General features: G+C 42.9%; 1 protein-coding gene across 1 annotated transcript in view; it reads right to left on the bottom strand.

Moving 5' to 3' along the window:
* The window catches only part of NELL2 (neural EGFL like 2), a gene marked incomplete in the record, with an annotated part of 1,888,857 nt that overhangs the window by 1,623,669 nt on the left and 245,041 nt on the right, over positions 1–20,147 (bottom strand). The window contains 2 exon segments of the mRNA XM_044087166.1: positions 10,628–10,710; positions 10,855–10,927. Of these exon segments, the coding sequence (XP_043943101.1) occupies positions 10,628–10,710; positions 10,855–10,927 (156 nt within the window).

Below are 20,147 nucleotides of genomic sequence, written 5' to 3'. Positions count from 1 at the left end.
CATACTGCTCTAGGCCTATCAGGTCATCCTGTTCATTTCTTGTGCCTGACCCCATTTTATTCTCACCATTACTCAATTTCAGTGGCCTTAGTTGTTTTGAATATATCATGATTTCTACCCACTATCCTGCAGCCTTCATTTGTTGTTCACTTTCTTGCTAATAAGCTTTCACCTGGATGGTCTTTGTGTATTTCTCATTTACATGGTATCTTCAAAAGTCATTGGCTTAAACCACAGCACATCAGTTGGTCTGAATCCAGACCAAACATTGTTATTCCCCTGGAGAATTTTCAGGCTGTCTACTAACAACATACCTAACTACAACTTGTAATCCAAGGATGTTCATGGCTATTATTTAGAGTTGCATTGGTGTGATTAATGCCTATTATTTATTTATTGACCAGGTTAATCCATCTGGGCTGGAGGCCTTTTTCAGGTGAGACCCTGAGAGAAAAGCTCCACAAAACATAACTACATAAACATAATACATAGCTACATAAACATAGTTACCAGCAGTAACAATAAACTTAGTTAAAATAATAGAAATTAAGATTCTAAATTATTAATAAGTACACCTGGTACAATACAGAGTAAAAAATCAAATAGAGAAATTACATTCTTCTTCAAAAGTTCAGCTGAACAGCTGCAGTGGGTCGAACTAATTGTAACTTAATACATTCTATTGGAGTCTATAGTAATCATGCAGGTACAAGGTTGAAAATTAGAACTAGTCGGAGTAATGTAGAGAAATATTAGTGGAAAAGAAGGGAGGTAGGGTGAAACAGGTATGGAAAAAAGGCAGGAGGAAAAATGGCAGAGAGGAATAAAGTCAGTCAGGTAGATGATTACACAGACATAGTCATGTATTGCTTAGGTGGCTATTAAAGTCTCATGTCTTTCTTAAACTATGCCTTAGTGTACATTACCATAACATATGTCACATATAAATCCTTAGGGAGTTTGTCACTAACTGCTACAATATTGTGTTTTACTTCTTTGGGGAAAGTAAAAGACCTCAAGACCTTTGTGCCTTCTTCTCCAACAACATACAGATATACAACATTTGATACCTCTTCAGAATTTCTGTGGATTCCACTTGCAGTGAGGAATACATTGAGTTTCTGTATTCAAATCTTTAGTTTCCTTCTCTTGAAAAATTCAATGAGTGCAAACCTGAGTCATATTTCTGCTAAGAGTTATACTTCTGTAAATCCAAGTACAGTCTTTTGAAAAAGAAATATTTTTTGCAAATGCATTTCTTCATTTCAGGTAGATATTTCCACTGCCCTGACACCATGTCAAGTCAGGGGGCTTAATAAATAATATAAAGATATAATATATATGGTCTAACCTCCATAAGGCCTATATTCCAAACAAAAACTCTCTAGATGAACTACATATCACATGATCACTAGATGAACTCAAAGCAGTTATTATGCCCACTTCCCATCTGTGCCTATAACAAACATACAGCACAGTAGTGATTATATCCATCACCCTCTAGTCCCTATAACAAACATACAGCACAGTAGTGATTATATCCATCACCCTCTAGTCCCTATAACAAACATACAGCACAGTAGTGATTATATCCATCACCCTCTAGTCCCTATAACAAACATACAGCTTAGAAGCAGTGATCATACCTACAACCCACAAGTCCCTGCCAAACACATACAACTAAGAAACAGTGATCATACATACCACACTGCAGTCTTATAATATATAGCTTAGAAGCAGTGATCATACCCACCACCCGCCAGCCCCTATAGCAACATATAGCTTAAAGGCAGTGATTATTGCCACAGCACTGTCACAGACATACAGCTCAGAAGCAGTGATCACACCCTGCTCCAATCCCGATCATGTACATACAGCCCAAAAGCAGTGATCACACCTGCCTCTCCCTATCACAGACATACAGCTCAGAAGCAGTGATCAGTGATGAGATCTATTGTAATATTGTGACCCATAATGATGAGCTCTATAATCACAAAGAAAAAAAACAGTGAAACTAAATGAAAAAAAGTGAATGTCAGCAATCAGTATTCTCAATTAAAATTACTTTTTGCAGGAGAGCAAGACCTCCACCACTCCCCCATCCATGCTATTTATGCATTCTAATTCTGAGATTGCCATACCCCAGAAGAAAGGGTGTAATCAGAGAGACAGGAGTCCCAGACTAAGTTCTCATTTTCAGACATTCAGACTTCCTCTTCCAGAAGTCAGCGTTATTAGTCTTGGGAAGCCACAGTATAAAATAATGCAGTAACTACAGGACATTATGGATAACATGCAAATAGTCAACCCCACTTTAATCATGGTGATCATAAAATGTAACTATGTTTCTAGGATTCACCTTAGAATGTTAAGAATCTCAAGGAAGCACTATGACCAAGTAAGATTAGCATGACTGCTTCCACTAATGTGTCTCCATATGTCTGATGGTGGAGCGGGGAAAAGCCCTGACTACTGTCTAGGTGACAGTCTGAATAGCAGCCTTGTGCCTGCTGGAACTGGCATGGAAAAGGGAGCAGAAGTACACCTTTGCTGGTTTACCTGCCTGCCTGGCTGCTCATTCCCCTAGTAGAATTGTCAATGGAGATCGGAGATCACATGACAGCACTGGCTTCGAGTGGGGTACGGCAGACTTGAGTGGTTCCATCAGCTACTGATGGGGGTGACAAATCCTCACTGACATATCCATTGCGCTGTGTACCCTGAGGTTGTATGTGACAAGGGCATTGGGGTTAAGAACCCAAAGTTCAAAACCATAAAACCCCTGATACTTGGCGGCAGTACTGTCCATTGCCTGGTTCTCCCTGGGAGTAATGAATGGGAATAGGATTCTTGCTTCCTGATGATGCAAATAGACTGTATGGCACATGTGCAGGGAAGGAAGCCCTTTGGACACTGAGGCAGGGTAGGAAAATAACCAGAAAAATGCATCTCAGTATATGTACAAATGTCAGAGGCATGTCTCTTTGCATTGCATCACAGAAAGCAACTTCAGTCTGCACAAATGGAATGATGAGAGACTGGCAGAGGCATAAATCTACAAAGTAGAAAGGCTCACCCAGACTCTGCTACACTTTGCTGTGAGGGAAAGGTTAGTTTGCTTTTTATTTATTGTATTTTGTATTACTTTATTGCCTTTTTCTATTTTTAATACTGTGATTTGTTTTCTTTACCTTGTGTTTTACTTGTATTCTGCTTTTAACTGCATATTAAAGCTTGAAAAGAGACCACAGCTCTGTCTCTTGTGAGTCAGGCAGGAATACTACTGTCTTTCTAGCTGCCTGCCCCTTAGGTTAATTTGACCACATATCTCATTTCCTCTCTGCTTTTACTGGTTTATGAGAGTAAGCACAAAAGTGTCATTTTGTGAAATCACTTCCCTTCAACTTTTTAAATTTACTGGCCATTCTACTGTATTCCATAGTACCAGAATGCAAAAGTGACCACCCCCTTTCAGTCTATCTTGCTGTTTTGAAAATAGTGACTTTCCAATAAAACTTAACTTTTTAGACAGGTAAAACTTATGTTACCTACTTTCACATCTAATTCCTCTAGTGCACACTGCAGTGTTTAAGATAAACCATTTTTTTCATATTACCTTTAAGCATCTATTGCAAGATCACCAGTTATTAGAGAGCCCACATTCTGCCTCTCAGTAGTCATCTTGGGATTAGTGCTTCTGTTTTCTCCTGGTGAGAGGAGTGCAGTTACATTATTTCCTGGAGACTGCTGATCACCAGAAAGCTTAGTAACTGCTTTACAGGTGACAGCATAGAATATGTGCTTATATTCTGATCCTGGTGAGAGTAGGAGCAGAGTGCATTGATTACTGACTCTTTCTGGTTGGAGTCCCTGTGACTAGCACTTGCTCTAAAACCTGCTGGAAAGCACTAGGAATCCTTAAATTGATACAAGCCCTCAACTCTCCTTGTTAATAAGGAGAAATTAATCATAGGCACTAAGCAGCCTATAATTGCAAAGTACCTTGCCAAGGTAAGGGAAAAAAAGCACCTAACCAGGCATGTCCAAGGGTTAGCTTCCGATGATTTCTCCTGTCCGCCTGGTGAATCTGGGCATACTGGGGCAATGCAGTAATTGCCTCATGTACACAGACAACCCTCTCCTCCTACCACCCAAAACTAAAACATGTGAGAGATGCGCTTACATAGTCAAACTGGAAGCAAAGCTCTCTCCAGTCAAGACTGTGCTAGACAATCAAGAGGAGAAGGTTAACACCCACACTAGACCTCAAGCAGCACATAGCCCTTCAAAACTTTCACTACCAACACCCACACATAGCAAAACTAAACACACATATGTGGAGGTCCTTAACATTAACTTGCCCAAGTAACAAGGACCTCTGAAGCTGAAATGCAAACAAACACCAATCACAACCAAAGTATCACATAGCTCACAACACCAGTGTGCCACCCAACAACAACCCCTAAGGCAAGACAACGTACCCAACACTTTAGTCATAGGTGACTCTATAGTCAGGCACACTGATGTCCCACTCACCAGGCTGAACAAAGAGAAAATTACAGTCAGCTGTCTGTCGGGTGGCACGATCCGCCACACAACGCATGTACTCAAGTCACTCCACAACAAGTACAAATATGACTCTGTCATTGTCCATGTTGGAGTGAATGACTTGAGACGTACCTCCCTGGAATACATGAAAAGAGACATGAAAGAGATCTCAGATCATGTGACACAGGCAGGTATGACCCTAGCTCTGAGTAGCATCCTGCCTTTACCCAGAATGATACCACAGTATAAGGACAAAATGATTGACTTCAACAATTGGCTAAGCTTCAGGTGTCATTCAAAGGGGATACAGTATCTGTCTGTCTGGGATGGCATGATCGACAAACTATGATGCTTTGCCAGAGATGGTCTGCACCTGTCAACCCTGGGATTCAGGTTACTGGCTAAGGCTCTTCCCATCTCTATAGTGCCATTTTTAGGCAAGGCTCAAAGACAAAACCACCGCCGTAACAGGTAGAAGTATGCAAAATCTGAAGGTAATGTTACTCAATGCTAGAAGTCTAAACCTCAAAATGCACTCTCTCGAGGCACTCCTAAAAATGGAGAACATCGATATCTGTGCAGTAACTGAGACCTGGTTCAGGGCTCCAGAGTGCACCCCTGCAATACCAGGCTATAACTCTTACCACACTTTTCAGCCACCAAACCAGGACCGAAACACTAAAGGTGGAGGAGTGTCCATATTCACCAAGGATATTCACACCTCCAGGCTAGTGGCCCAACACAATGCATCCGAAATTCTCCAGGTGCAACTAACACTAGATAAGACTGCAATCCAAATTGTAGCTTGCTACAGATCCCCCACCATGCCCCAAGATTCTCACTACACCTTTCTAAACATACTGGAAAATATTAAGATACAACCAAACACCCTAATACTGGGTGATTTCAACTACCCTGCCATTAACTGGGAAAACTACTCATGTACCAACACCTTTGCCAAGCGGTTCTTGGAATTCATAAATTCCATTGCCCTAAACCAACTAATCCATAGTCCCACCAGGGGCTCCAATATCCTGGACCTGGTCATTACCAACAGGGGAAATCGATGCTCCCTCTCGTTGGGTAAGTCTGACCATAAACTAATCATCTTTGACGTCCACATCCAACCCCTTCCCCCCAGTAGGGAAACATCTGTAAAAAAGTTCTCCAAGGCCAACTTCATGCTACTCAAGTCAGAAGTGACAAACTTCATGACACCCATGCATACGGGAACTGAAAGTTCGACTGCTGAATCCTACACTAAAGCACTGTACGAGCATATCCACTCATGCATGAATTGTGCCATCCCAAATGGAACCAAAATGCTCGCCACTAAAAAAGGAAGCCAATCTGGTGGTCCCCTGTCATAAACAAACTATACAACAGAAGGAAGAAACTGTTGCAGAAAAGAGGAAAATTCCAGGATGCTAAAAACTCCCTTACCAGCCTCCGTAAGAAGCTGAGATCCCTCATAAATTCCTCTAAAGCTATTTATGAAAATAAAATTGCCGAAGGTTCCAAAGACAACCACAAGGCATTCTATAGTTATGTCAAGAATCTAAATGGCAATGCTCAGAGCTGCTCAGAGCTACAACAGAATGGCATTAAATATACCGATCCCAAGGACATTGCCAATATCCTGGCAGATTGATTCAGTGCCAACTTCACCCCCCTCTCACACTTTAAAGGGCCCATCTCAATACCGAAAGATTGCCAAATTCTGGTAATCATGGCCACACAGGTAAAAGTATGCACTCTCCAAAGCTACAAACACAGCATCCAAGGGACCAGACAACATCCCGGGCTGTGTACTACATGAACTACAAAATGAACTGGCACCTCACTTAAGTGTCATGTTTAATCATAGCCTCACCTCAGGCTTTGTGCCCACTGAGTTGTGCACAGCTACAGTTGTCCCACTGCACAAGGGGGGATCCACCTTGGATCCTGGGAACTACCAATCCCATCAGTCTGATGAGCCTGACCTGCAAGGCCATGGAACGTATTATCATGGAACTTATAAACGAAGACATTGGCAACCTTCAGACACTGGACCCCACCCAGTTTGGGTTCGTGAAGGACCCTCATTGACTTCTTCAAATCAGTCTCCAGAGCCGTGGACGAGAGTAAAGCAGTCCACACAGCCTATCTGGACCTTGCCAAGGCCTTCACCACCATCCCCCACTCTGAAATCATAGATAAACATACTAAGTTGGACATAAATCCCTACATCACTCGATGGGTTACCAACTGCCTTACTGACAGAACCCACACGGTAAAAGTAGCCGACTCCAAATCCAGCTCCAGACAAGTGACAAGTGGAGTACCTCAGGGTTCAGTCCTGGGATCACTCTTGTTTAGCACCTACTTCTCTGAAGTACAGGCCAACACTAAGAGACTCTGCCTAACAAAGTTTGCATATGACTGCAAACTGGGAGCCATTACTGAATCCCCAAATGATGTGGATATTCTACAAAAGGGCCTTATAGAAACAGATGCTTGGTGCTAGAGTCATGGGCTCAAGCTCAATGCCAAGAAGTGTATAGCTATCCCCTTTGGGAAAAAACATGTACCCATGAATTACCACATAGGTGGCAATACATTAAATGCTGACCGACTAAAAAAACTCCAGCTATACTCTGTCACATATCGTCTACTCAGAGGCGATCTCTGCTTAACATACAAGGCCATGTCAAACCCAGAGCTGTTGGACATGCTACACTTAAAGAAATCCCAATCCCTCAGAGCTGCACACTCCAGGGATCTAAACCTTGTCATCACAATAAACAAAACATACTGGAGGGATAGGTTCCTGACCCAGATACTCCCCATACTCTGGAATAGACTGCCCATACATGTCAAGCTCCATAAGTGGAGGAGCTCCCTGGTCAGCCTCAGTAAGAAGCTGAGATCCCTTATAAGAACCTCTAAAGCTAGCTATGAAAACAAATTTGCCACTCATTCTAAGGACAACCACAAAGCATTCTATAGCTATGTCAAGAATCTCGATGGCAACACCCAGATCTGCTCTGAGTTACAGCACAACGGCATGAAAATTACAGAACCAACTGATATTGCCAACATCCTGGCAGATAGGTTCAGTGCTCTATTTACCCCCCCACCCCACCACCTAAAGGGCCCATATCTATACAGGAAGAATGCAGAGTCCCTGTAATCACAACTACGCAGGTAAAAGCTGCACTCTCTAAAGCCAAAAATACAGAATCCATGGGACTGGACAAAATCCCAGGCCACATTTTAAATGAACTTCAGAACGAACTGGCTCCCCACTTAAGCTCCATGTTCAATAATAGCCTCGCAACAGGCTTTGTGCCCACTGAATGGCACACAGCCACAGTTATCCCACTCCACAAAGGGGGAGCCACCACTGATCCCGGGAACGATCGACCTATTAGCCTGACGAGCCTGGTCTGCAAGGCCATGGAACATATCATCATGGAACGCATAAACAAAGAGATTGGTAACCTCCAAACTCTGGATCCTACCCATTTTGGGTTTGTGAAAGGCAGATCATGCCTCTTGAACCTGATCGACTTCTTTGAGGCAGTCACCAAAGCTGTAGATGAGGGTAAGGTGGTTAACACAGCCTATCTTGACCTTGCCAAGGCTTTCAACACCATCCCCCATTCTGGAATTATAGCTAAACTCACTAAACTAGGTATAAATCCCTACATCACAAGATGGGTTGCCAACTGGCTCACTGACAGAACCCACACTGCAAAAGTTGCAGACTCCAAATCTGACCTCAAAGCAGTGACAAGTGGAGTACCACAGGGTTCCATCCTGGGACCTCTGCTGTTTGGTATCTACTTCTCTGAAGTATAGGCTAACACAGAAGGCCTCTGGCTAGCAAAGTTCACAGATGACTGCAAACTAGGAGCCATAGTCAAGTCCCTAAATGATGTGGACATCCTACAGAAGGGCCTCGCTGAGACAGATGTCTGGTGTCAGAGCCATGGCCTCAAGCTCAATGCCAAAAAGTGCAGTGTCATCCCCTTTGGAAAAACTCTGTACCCATGAGCTACCACATAGGCAGCAATCTACTTAACACCAAATGTGTGATAAGAGACCTTGGGACCCAGGTGGACAGTAGTTTCTCCTTTGATAGTCACATTGCCACAGTAGTCAGGAAGTCCTTCTACGTGGCACATCTCATCATAAAAGGGTTCTCATCCAGGAAAAAAGAGGTCATTGTTCCCCTCTACTTGACACTCATTAGACCCATTATAGAGTACAATGCCCCTTTTGGAATGTACCTCACAAGACATCTGCAGCAGCTGGAAAGGCCACAGAAGTACCTCACAAAGAGGATTACTGGCCTCAAACAAATGCCCTACACTGACCTCCTCAAAAAACTCCAGGCTTACTCCATAGCATATCGCCTACTCTGAGGTGATCTCTGCCTAACATATAAAGCTATGTCAAACCCAGAGCTGTTGGACATGCTACACCTAAAGAAATCTCAATCCCTCCGAGCTACACGCTCTAGGGACCTAAACCTTGTCACCACAATAAACAGGACATGCTGGAGGGATAGATTCCTTTCCCAAAGACTTCCCATACTCTGGAACAGGCTACCCATCTATGTCAAGCAAAGTTCTTCATTAGCACTCTTCAAGAAAAATCTTGATGAGTGGATGGAAAATAGGAAATACACCCCGGGGATCACTTCTGTGTCTCAACAGTGGCACAGGAAAATAACTTTCTTGGGTGGCGTAAGCCAGGGAACCTTGTTGGCTAGGCTTACGTAGGCCCTTGGGCCAATAGCCTAGTACCTACCTATGAACTTATGAATCTAAGCAGAGTGCCTCCTTGGCCCTCTTCAAAAGGAACCTTGATGACTGGATGGGAGATAGGAAATTTACCCCGGGGATCACGTCAGTTGCCGTGCTGGACAGGGGTCCAGAGAAGTAAATATTGTGGGAAGAAATAGCCAGGGAATTGTTATGGCTAGGCTTGTACAGGCCCTAGGGCTGATAGCCTAGTACAAACCTATGAAAAGATAACTCTGTACAACTAATCTTTAGGAACAGCTACCCAACAAAAGTGGAAAAAAAAGAGATTCTAATATTCATGGCTAGTAAAATAACAACAAGAAACTACTGCATTCTATTAAGAAATGCGTACGTGTATTTAACTGAGGCATATTCTTGTACACTTTGTATCGTCATTTATCAAAATTGCATGCATTTGTGGTGTGGGAGACAAATGTGCAGCCAATGATCCTTTTGTTTTAAGTTTTCTTACTGTAGTACAAACATGAAATTGGCATGTAAACTGATTTACCCTGCAAATATACATACATATATATTTTTTTTCTGTGAGTGTTTTTATACTTTTTGTGAGTTATGCTTCTCGATGTTAAGAAATTGATGGAAAGAGACTTGTTTCTCAATGAGTTAACAGAACACGAGAAAAGCATTCGGAAAGTATGGTATTACTGAAATAATCTATGACAGGGGGCTTGGGTTAAGGTGGGATTTAGTGTTACCTGGCCAGTGCAATTTGCCACTTGGGCTTTGCCATTGTATGGAAAGTTTGCCAGACAGAATTAAATCTCACCATAACCCACACTTTTGACTTGCATTTAACTTATTTCTTTTATGTTTTATTGACTGGGTTAGTCCCAATAGTGCAATGCACTATTTTAAATGAAGACATGAGATGGCATTCTTACTAACTTGGGAACTTTCCTTCCTGTTTTTGTTAAGTACTGAGGGATATTCTAAATTTAAATGCGCTGCTGACAACTTGGAGAGAAAGAAGCTTGGTTTATTATTCCTTTCTCCCATTCTTTCTTTCTTTCTTTCCCTTCTTCCTTCATTCATTTTGTGGGTTACATAATCTCTAATCTCTTGGGCTAGAATTGGCACTCCTGAGATCATTACTAATTAATAAATACCATCTCAAAATGCTAAGTGCTTATCGTAGTAAAGTAGCTGTTATTCCTTGTTATTATTCTTTGTACAATAACACAGTACTACCAGTTTTCTGTATAAACTTCATTCATTAATAATGCAGTTCAAATACTTTCAACAATGATTTGATTTTGACTTACTTTGGCCGATGTCTTGGCTAAAATATCCTGCAGCTCCATTATTTTTTGTACAAGTCCATGGAAATCATTGCACGTTGGGCAAGCTATAAGTAAAAGCTAGAGAGTTAGATTATATTTAAAATAAGCATGCACTTGTCATCCACAAAACATTTCCTATAGGCTTAGAAAGATTAACGCTATTAAAGAAAATGTGGTTTTATAATATTGTAAATGACTGTAAAACTTACTGCGATTCAAATCTGGGCACTGCAAAATATATCCTTGAGGCATTACAAGCAGTTGTACATCTTGCATTATTCCCTGCATATTAGATTGAGAGAAAATTTATACTTTATTATATTTCCCTTTGACTGCTACCAAAGAAAAGCTACAGGTAAATTTAGAACAAATGTTCAGCAATACAGATTATCATAGTTTTATAAATTCAAGTTTGACAGAGAAACACCGTTATCGAATTTATCGCCAACATATGTTTTTATACTCTTACCATACCAAAATATGTAGTACAGTGTTAAAGCAATGCTGTAATGTATAAGAATGCAATAGGCAGTATGTTGCTTAGCAACAGATGCAGTTAAACTTAAAGGCAAAGTATTGAGATTTACCACTCTGATAATGTACTTCTAATCTACATGACTGTAACAAAATCTGGCCATAGCAAATAACAATAGATTATATATGTAAAAGATTTTCTCACTTAATTATATAATATTTTCCAGTACTAAGTGTCCTGTACTCCCTCATGATTTTAAGCAAATCCTCAAAATAAATGTCGCCAAATGATAACAGCATCAAATCTTTAAAGCAGTTAACTCGAGTATGACCAGGTTTGGTTGCACTAGGGACTATCTGAATTGCATCAGGGGATCAATTTGCTTTGGCTTCTCCCTTGCTATTGCTAGGAGTAAAGACTACCAGTGTTGTTTTGGCCAGAAAGAAGCAATCAGCATGATTTTTCTTTTGCGTCTTATCTTTAACACAGTGCTGGGGAGTACGGTTATAGGATGCAAAGCATGGAGAAACAGACTTAGGCCTTGCAAGGAGAAGGTATCCACTACCCAACGCTGCTTGTGTGAAGGGAAGAGGCCAATTTCTGGTACTCTCAACCTCTCATCTGGCTAATAATTGCAGAGAGGTATCCGTGTGCAACTTCCACTCATGGAGATCTGCTGTACTCCTACTCATCCTGTCTGTCTGTCTGGGAGTCTTCAGTGCCTTGTCCCATGCCCACATAGGTAGTTGACAGAGTGCATAAGAGTCTGCCCCCCCAATTTTTTTATGTGACACATGAGATTTGTGTTGTGTGTGACCACACTATGGACGCCTAGCTTCAATAAAGTTTTGATGGCCAGAATGACAGCAACCATTTATTTTATATTCATGTCTTTTCTTGTTAGTGAAGCTGCAACAGCCTTGTACTCAGAAACCCTAGAAATGGGCCCTTCAGGCTACATCTGAGAATTCCAGGACAGGGTCTGTTTTGGAGTAGCTTGTCTGAAGGACATTCCCCTCACTTTTGTTTACCTGTCCTATCAACCATTCTAACCTAACTTTTTGTTCCCACACAAAGAGGGACTCGGGTGAGACACTCCAAAACTTGGTTGTGTTCTACCTATGTCTTCCTCAGGAAGCACTACAGCTTTCTCATGTGAAGTCTCACCAGTGGTACCATTAGAATGGAAGAGGCCACCAACAGTGAAATCAGAAATGTGGAGCTTATGAATCACAAGATCCTCTTGAATTTTCTGGTGGTTGCCTTTGTCATAGGGCATTGTTCAGGAGGAAGGTGGTGATGGAGTTCTCCTTCTACTGCAGTAGAAATTATACTGCTTTATCCAACTAGGATACCAGGAACTCAGATTTGATTTGGAAATTCTCAAGGAGAGTCCCTATCTGTTGAAGCATTGTACAGCAAATTGCAGGGATCTCTGTACCTCACTGTGTAAATGAGAAAGAAAGAGCAATCGTCCAGTATGAGAAGACAGACATCGGCCAATGGCGTAATGATGACCATTTGGACATCTTCTACTCTGCATGATGAGAAGATATGCTTGCAGCAAGAAACAATGAAGACTGCATGGGTGGACGCATCCTTTGCATCCAGCATACTGGTATTCAGTGGAAGATGGCATGATCACATGCACAATGAATGCAACAGCAAAGCACAGAAATACCATTTGTAAGTTCCTTAACACACATAGCTCTGTAATAACCAGATTACCTGCAATTGGGGGGTGGGGGTGGGGGTGGGGGCAGAACTGTAGTTAATGTGTTTATTTCACATGCACAAGATACATTGTTTTATTCTTGTTTGGTAATTGGCTAGGTATATATATATATATATATATATAAGGGAACCCCTGATTCTGACTGGTGTCCTGTAGTACAAAGATGCAGTTAATGCCCACATTATTGTGCCTGTTGTACGGGCTGTTCTGATTGGTGCTGTGTAGTACAGAGATGCAGGTAACACCCAAGTTACTGTGCCTGTTGTATGTACTGTTCTGACTGGTGCCCTGTAATACAAAGACGCAGTTAATGCCAATGTTACTGAGCTTGTAGTACGTACTGTTCTGAGTGGTATCCTGTAGTACAGAGATGCAGCTAATGCCCCCATCACTGTGCCTGTTATACGTACAATTCTAACTGGTGTCCTGTAGCACAGAGATGCAGTTAATGCCTACATTACTGTGCCTGTTGTATGTACTGTTCTGACTGGTGGACTGTAGTACACAGATGCAGGTAATGCCAACATTATTGTGCCTGTTGTACATGTTGTCCTGACTGGTGCCCTGTAGTACAGAGATGCAGCTAATTCCCACATTACTGTGCCTGTTGTATGTACTGTTCTGACTAGTGCCCTGTAGTACAAAGATGCAGTTAATGCCCATATTATTGCACCTGTTTTACATACTGTTCTGAGATGCAGTTAATGCCCACATTACTCTGCCTGTTGTATGTACTGTTCTGACTAGTGCCGTGCAGTACAGAGATGCAGTTATTGCCCACATTACTGTGCCTGTTGTATATACTGTTCTCACTGGTGCCCTGCAGTACAGAGATGCAGTTAATGCCCATATTGCTGTGCCTGTTGTATGTACTGTTCTGACTGGTGCCCTGTAATACAAAGATGCAGTTAATGCCCATGTTACTGTGCTTGTTGTACGTACTGTTCTGAGTGGTGTCCTGTAGTACAGAGATGCAGTTAATGCCCCCATCACTGTGCCTGTTGTACATACATTTCTGACTGGTGTCCTGTAGCACAGAGATACAGTTAATGTCCATGTTACTGCATCTGTGTATGTACTGTTCTGACTGGTGACCTGTAGCACAGAGATGCAGTTAATGTGTATGTACTGTTCTGACTGGTGACCTATAACACAGAGATGCAGTTAATGCCCCCCATTACTGTGCCTGTTGTACATACATTTCTGACTGGTGTCCTGTAGCACAGAGATACAGTTAATGTCCATGTTACTGCATCTGTGTATGTACTGTTCTGACTGGTGACCAGTAGCACAGAGATGCAGTTAATGCCCCCCATTACTGTGCCTGTTATACATGCTGTTCTGACTGGTGCCCTGCAGTACAGAGATGCAGTTAATGCCTACATTACTGTGCCTGTTGTATGTACTGTTCTGACTAGTGCCCTGTAGTACAGAGATGCAGTTAATGCCCATATTACTGCACCTGTTATACATACTGTTCTGAGATGCAGTTAATGCCCACATTACTCTGCCTGTTGTATGTACTGTTCTGACTGGTGCCCTGCAGTACAGAGATGTAGTTAATGATGACATTACTGTGCCTGTTGTACATACTATTCTCACTGGTGCCCTGTAGTACAGAGATGCAGTTAATGCTCACATTACTGTGCCTGTTGTATGTACTGTTCTGACTGGTGTCCTGTAATGCAGAGATGCAGTTAATGCCCCCATCACTGTGCCTGTTGTACGTACAGTTCTGACTGGTGTCCTGTAGCACAGAGATACAGTTAATGTCCATGTTACTGCATCTGTGTACGTACTGTTCTAACTGGTGTCCTGTAGCACAGAGATGCAGTTAATGCCCCCCATTACTGTACCTGATGTACATACTGTTCTGACTGGTGCCCTGTAATACAAAGATGCAGTTAATGCCCATGTTACTGTGCTTGTTGTACGTACTTTTCTGAATGGTGTCCTGTTGTACAGAGATGCAGTTAATGCCCCCATCACTGTGCCTGTTGTACGTACAGTTCTGACTGGTGTCCTGTAGCACAGAGATACAGTTAATGTCCATGTTATGGCATCTGTGTACGTACTGTTCTAACTGGTGTCCTGTAGCACAGAGATGCAGTTAATGCCCCCCATTACTGTGCCTGTTGTACGTACTGTTCAAACTGGTGTTCTGTACTACAGAGATGCTGTTAATGTCCACATTACTGTACCTGTTGTACAGTGTTGCGACTGGTGCCCTGCAGTACAGAGATGCAGTTAACGCCTACATTACTGTGCCTGTTGTATGTACTGTTCTGACTGGTGTCCTGTAGTACAGAGATGCAGTTAATGCCCAAGTTACTGCACCTGTTGAATGTACTGTTCTGACTGGTACCCTGTAATACAGAGATGCAGTTAATGCCCATGTTACTGTGCTTGTTGTACGTACTGTTCTGAGTGGTGTCCTGTAGTACAGAGATGCAGTTAATGCCCCCATCACTGTGCCTGTTGTACATACAGTTCTGACTGGTGTCCTGTAGCACAGAGATACAGTTAATGTCCATGTTACTGCATCTGTGTATGTACTGTTCTGACTGGTGACCTGTAGCACAGAGATGCAGTTAATGCCCCCCATTACTGTGCCTGTTATACATGCTGTTCTGACTGGTGCCCTGCAGTACAGAGATGCAGTTAATGCCCACATTACTGTGCCTGTTGTATGCACTGTTCTGACTAGTGCCCTGTAGTACAGAGATGCAGTTAATGCCCACATTACTGTGCCTGTTTTATGTACTGTTCTGACTAGTGCCATGTAGTACAGAGATGCAGCTAATGCCCACATTACTCTGCCTGTTGTATGTACTGTTCTGACTAGTGCCCTGTAGTACAGAGATGCAGCTAATGCCCATATTACTGCACCTGTTATACATACTGTTCTGAGATGCAGTTAATGCCCACATTACTCTGCCTGTTGTATGTACTGTTCTGACTGGTGCCCTGCAGTACAAAGATGTAGTTAATGCCCACATTACTGTACCTGTTGCACATACTGTTCTCACTGGTGCCATGCAGTACAGAGATGCAGTTAATGCCCACATTACTGTGCCTGTTGTATGTACTGTTCTGACTGGTGACCTGTAGTACAGAGATGCAGTTAATGCCCAAGTTACTGCACCTGTTGTATGTACTGTTCTGACTGGTGCCCTGCAATACAAAGATGCAGTTATTGCCCATGTTACTGTGCTTGTTGTATGTACTTTTCTGAGTGGTGTCCTGTAGTAGAAAGATGCAGTTAATGCCCCATCACTGTGCCTGTTGTACGTACAGTTCTGACTGGTGTCCTGTAGTACAGAGATACAGTTAATGTCTATGTTACTGCATTTGTGTACGTACTGTTCTAACTGCTGTCATGTAGCACAGAGATGCAGTTAATGCTCATATTACTGCACTTGTTGTACATACTGTTCTGAGATGCAGTTAATGCCCACATTACTTTGCCTGTTATATGTACTGTTTTGACTGGTGCCCTGCAGTACAGACATGCAGTTAATGACAGAATTTTTGTGCCTGTTGTATGTACTGTTTTGACTGGTGTCCTGTAGAACAGAGATGCAGTTAATGCCTACATTACAGTGCCTGTTGTACATGCTGTTCTGATTGGTGCCATGTAGTACAGAGATCCAGTTATTGCTCACATTACTGTGCCTGTTGTATGCACTGTTCTGACTGGTGGGCTGTAGTACATTGACGCAGGTAATGGCGACATTATTGAACCTGTTGTAAGTGCTCTCCTGACTGGTGCACTGTAGTACAGAGATGCAGCTAATGCCCACATTACTGTGCCTGTTGTATCTACTGTTCTGACTAGTGCCCTGTAGTACAGAGATGCAGTTAATGTTCATATTACTGCACTTGTTGTACATACTGTTCTGAGATGCAGTTAATGCCTACATTACTGTGCCTGTTGTATGCACTGTTCTGACTGGTGGACTGTAGTACAGAGATGCAGGTAATGCCAACATTATTGCACCTGTTGTATGCGCCAACATTATTGCGCCTGTTGTACGTGCTGTCCTGACTGGTACCCTGCAGTACAGGGATGCAGTATGCACTGTTCTGACTGGTGGACTGTAGTACAGAGATGCAGGTAATGCCAACATTATTGCGCCTGTTGTACGTGCTGTCCTGACTGGTATCCTGCAGTACAGGGATGCAGTTAATGCCCACATTACTCTGCCCATTGTACATGCTGTTCTGACTTGTACCCTGTAGTTCAGAGATTCAGTTAATGCTCACGTTACTGTGCCTGTTGTATGCACTGTTCTGACTGGTGCCCTGTAGTACAGAGATGCCATTAATGCTCATGTTACTGTGCCTGTTGTATGTAATATTCTGACTGGTGTAGTGTAGCACAGAGATGCAGTTAATGTCCACATTACTGTGCCTGCTGTATGTACTGTTCTGATTGGTGCCTTGTAGCACAGAGATGCAGTAAATGCCCATGTTACTGTGCTTGTATGTACTGTTCTGAGTGGTGTCCTGTAGTACAGAGATGCAGTTAATGTCCCCTTCACTGTGCCTGTTGTACGTACTGTTCTGACTGGTGTAGTGTAGCACAGAGATGCAGTTAATGCCCACATTATTGTGCCTGTTGTATGTACTGTTCTGACTAGTGCCCTGTAGTACAGAGATGCAGGTAATGCCCATATTACTGCACCTGTTGTACATACTGTTCTGAGATGGAGTTAATGCCCACATTACTGTGCCTGTTGTATGTGCCATTCTGACTGGTGCCCTGTAGTACAGAGATGCAGTTAATGCCCCATTACTGTGCCTGTTCTATGTAGTGTTCTGACTGGTGTCCTGTAGTACAGAGATGCAGTTAATGCCAACATTACTGCACCTGTTGTACATACTGTTCTCACTGGTGCCCTGCAGTACAGAGATGCAGTTAATGCCCACATTACTGTGCCTGTTGTGTGTACTGTCCTGACTGATGTCCTGTAGTACAGAGATACAGTTAATACCCAAGTTACTGCACCTGTTGTATGTACTGTTCTGACTGGTGCCCTGTAATAAAAAGATGCAGTTAATGCCCATGTTACTGTACTTGTTGGACATACTGTTCTGAGCAGTATCCTGTAGTACAGAGATACATCTAATGCCCCCATCACTGTGCCTGTTGTATGTACAGTTCTGACTGGTGTCCTGTACCACAGAGATATAGTTAATGCCCCTGTTACTGCACCTGTGTACATACTGTTCTAACTGGTGTCCTGTAGCACAGAGATGCAGTTAATGCCCCCCCATTACTGTGACTGTTGTACATACTGTTCAAACTGGTGACCTGTAGTACGGAGATGCAGTTAAAGACAGCACTTTTGTGCCTGTTGTACGTAATAATCTGACTGGTGCCCTGCAGTACAGAGATGCAGTTAATGCCTACATTACTGTGCCTGTTGTATGCACTGTTCTGACTGGTGGGCTGTAGTACAGAGATGCAGGTAATTCCAACATTATTGCGCCTGTTGTACGTGCTGTCCTGACTGGTGCCATGTAGTACAGAGATGCAGCTATTGCCCACATTACTGTGCCTGTTGTATGTACTGTTCTGACTAGTGTCCTGTAGTGCAGAGATGCAGTTAATGCCCATATTACTGCACCTGTTATACATACTGTTCTGAGATGCAGTTAATGCCCACATTACTCTGCCTGTTGTATGTATTGTTCTGACTGGCACCCTGCAGTACATAGATGCATTTAATGCCCACATTACTGTGCCTGTTGTACATACTGTTCTCACTGGTGCCCTGTAGTACAGAGATTCAGTTAATGCCCACATTACTGTGCCTGTTGTATGTACTGTTCTGACTGATGTCCTATAGTACAGAGATGCAGTTAATGCCCAAGTTACTGCACCTGTTGTATGTACGGTTCTGACTGGAGCCCTGTAATACAAAGATGCAGTTAATGCCCACATTAATGTGCCTATTGCACATACTGCTCTCACTGGTGCCCTGCAGTACAGAGATGCAGTTAATGCCCACATTACTGTGCCTGTTGTATGTACTGTTCTGACTGGTGTCCTGTTAATACAGAGATGCAGTTAATGCCCAAGTTACTGCACCTGTTGTATGTACGGTTCTGACTGGTGCCCTGTAATAGAAAGATGCAGTTAATGCCCATGTTACTGTGCTTGTTGTACGTACTGTTCTGAGTGGTGTCCTGTAGTATATAGATGCAGTTAATGCCCCCATCACTGTGCCTGTTGTACGTACAGTTCTGACTGGTGTCCTGTAGCACAGATATACAGTTATTGTTCATGTTACTGCACCTGTGTACGTACTGTTCTGACTAGTTTCCTGTAGCACAGAGATGCAGTTAATGCCCCTCATTAGTGTGCCTATTGTACATACTGTTCATACTGGTGTTCTGTAGTAGAGAGATGCAGTTAATACCCACGTTACTGTGCCTGTTCTACATACTGTTCTGACTGGTGCCCTGCAGTACAGAGATGCAGTTAATGCCTACATTACTGCGCCTGTTGTATGTACTGTTCTGATTGATGTACTGTAGTACAGAGATGCAGGTAATGCAAACATTATTGCACCTGTTGTACATGCTGTCCTGACTGCTGCCCTGTAGTACAGAGATACAGCTAATGCCCACATTACTCTGCCTGTTGTAAGTACTGTTTTGACTAGTGCCCTGTAGTACAGAGATACAGTTCATGCTCATATTACTGCACCTGTTGTACATACTGTTCTGAGATGCGGATAATGCCCACATTGCTGTGCCTGTTGTATGTATGGGAGGCCACGGTGGTGCAGTGGTTAGCATTGCTGCCTCACAGCAAGAGGTTCTCCGGTGCGATCCTTGGCTGGGGTGCCTTCTGTGCAGAGTCTGCATGTCGTCCCTGTGGTCGAGTGGGTTTCCTCCGGGTGCTCTGGTTTCCTCCCACACCCCAAAGACATGCTGCAGGTGGATTAGAAACTCTAAATTGGCCCTAGGTGTAAGTGTGTGTGTGTGTGTGTGTGTGTGTGTGTGTGTGTGTGTGTGTGTGCCTTCTGTGGATGGTTGGGTGCCAGGCTGACAACTCGACACTGTAAAACTCCACTGCCAATCATGAGCGGACAAGGTGATCCTCTGTGGTGACCCCCTAACCAGGAAAAGCCGAAAGAAGAAGAAGACTATGCCTGTTGTATGTACTGTTCTGACTGGTGCCCTGCAGTACAGACATGCAGTTAATGACAGAATTTTTGTGCCTGTTGCACGTAATGTTCTGACTGGTACCCTGTAGTACAGAGATGCAGTTAATGCCT

The sequence above is a fragment of the Protopterus annectens genome, chromosome 11.part0 (genome assembly GCF_019279795.1).
Source record: "Protopterus annectens isolate FY-2018-M chromosome 11.part0, PAN1.0, whole genome shotgun sequence".
In the NCBI taxonomy this organism is placed as follows: Eukaryota; Metazoa; Chordata; order Ceratodontiformes; family Protopteridae; genus Protopterus; species Protopterus annectens.
The sequence above is the reverse complement of the archived record's forward strand: the minus strand, read 5'-3'. Positions and strand labels throughout refer to the sequence as shown.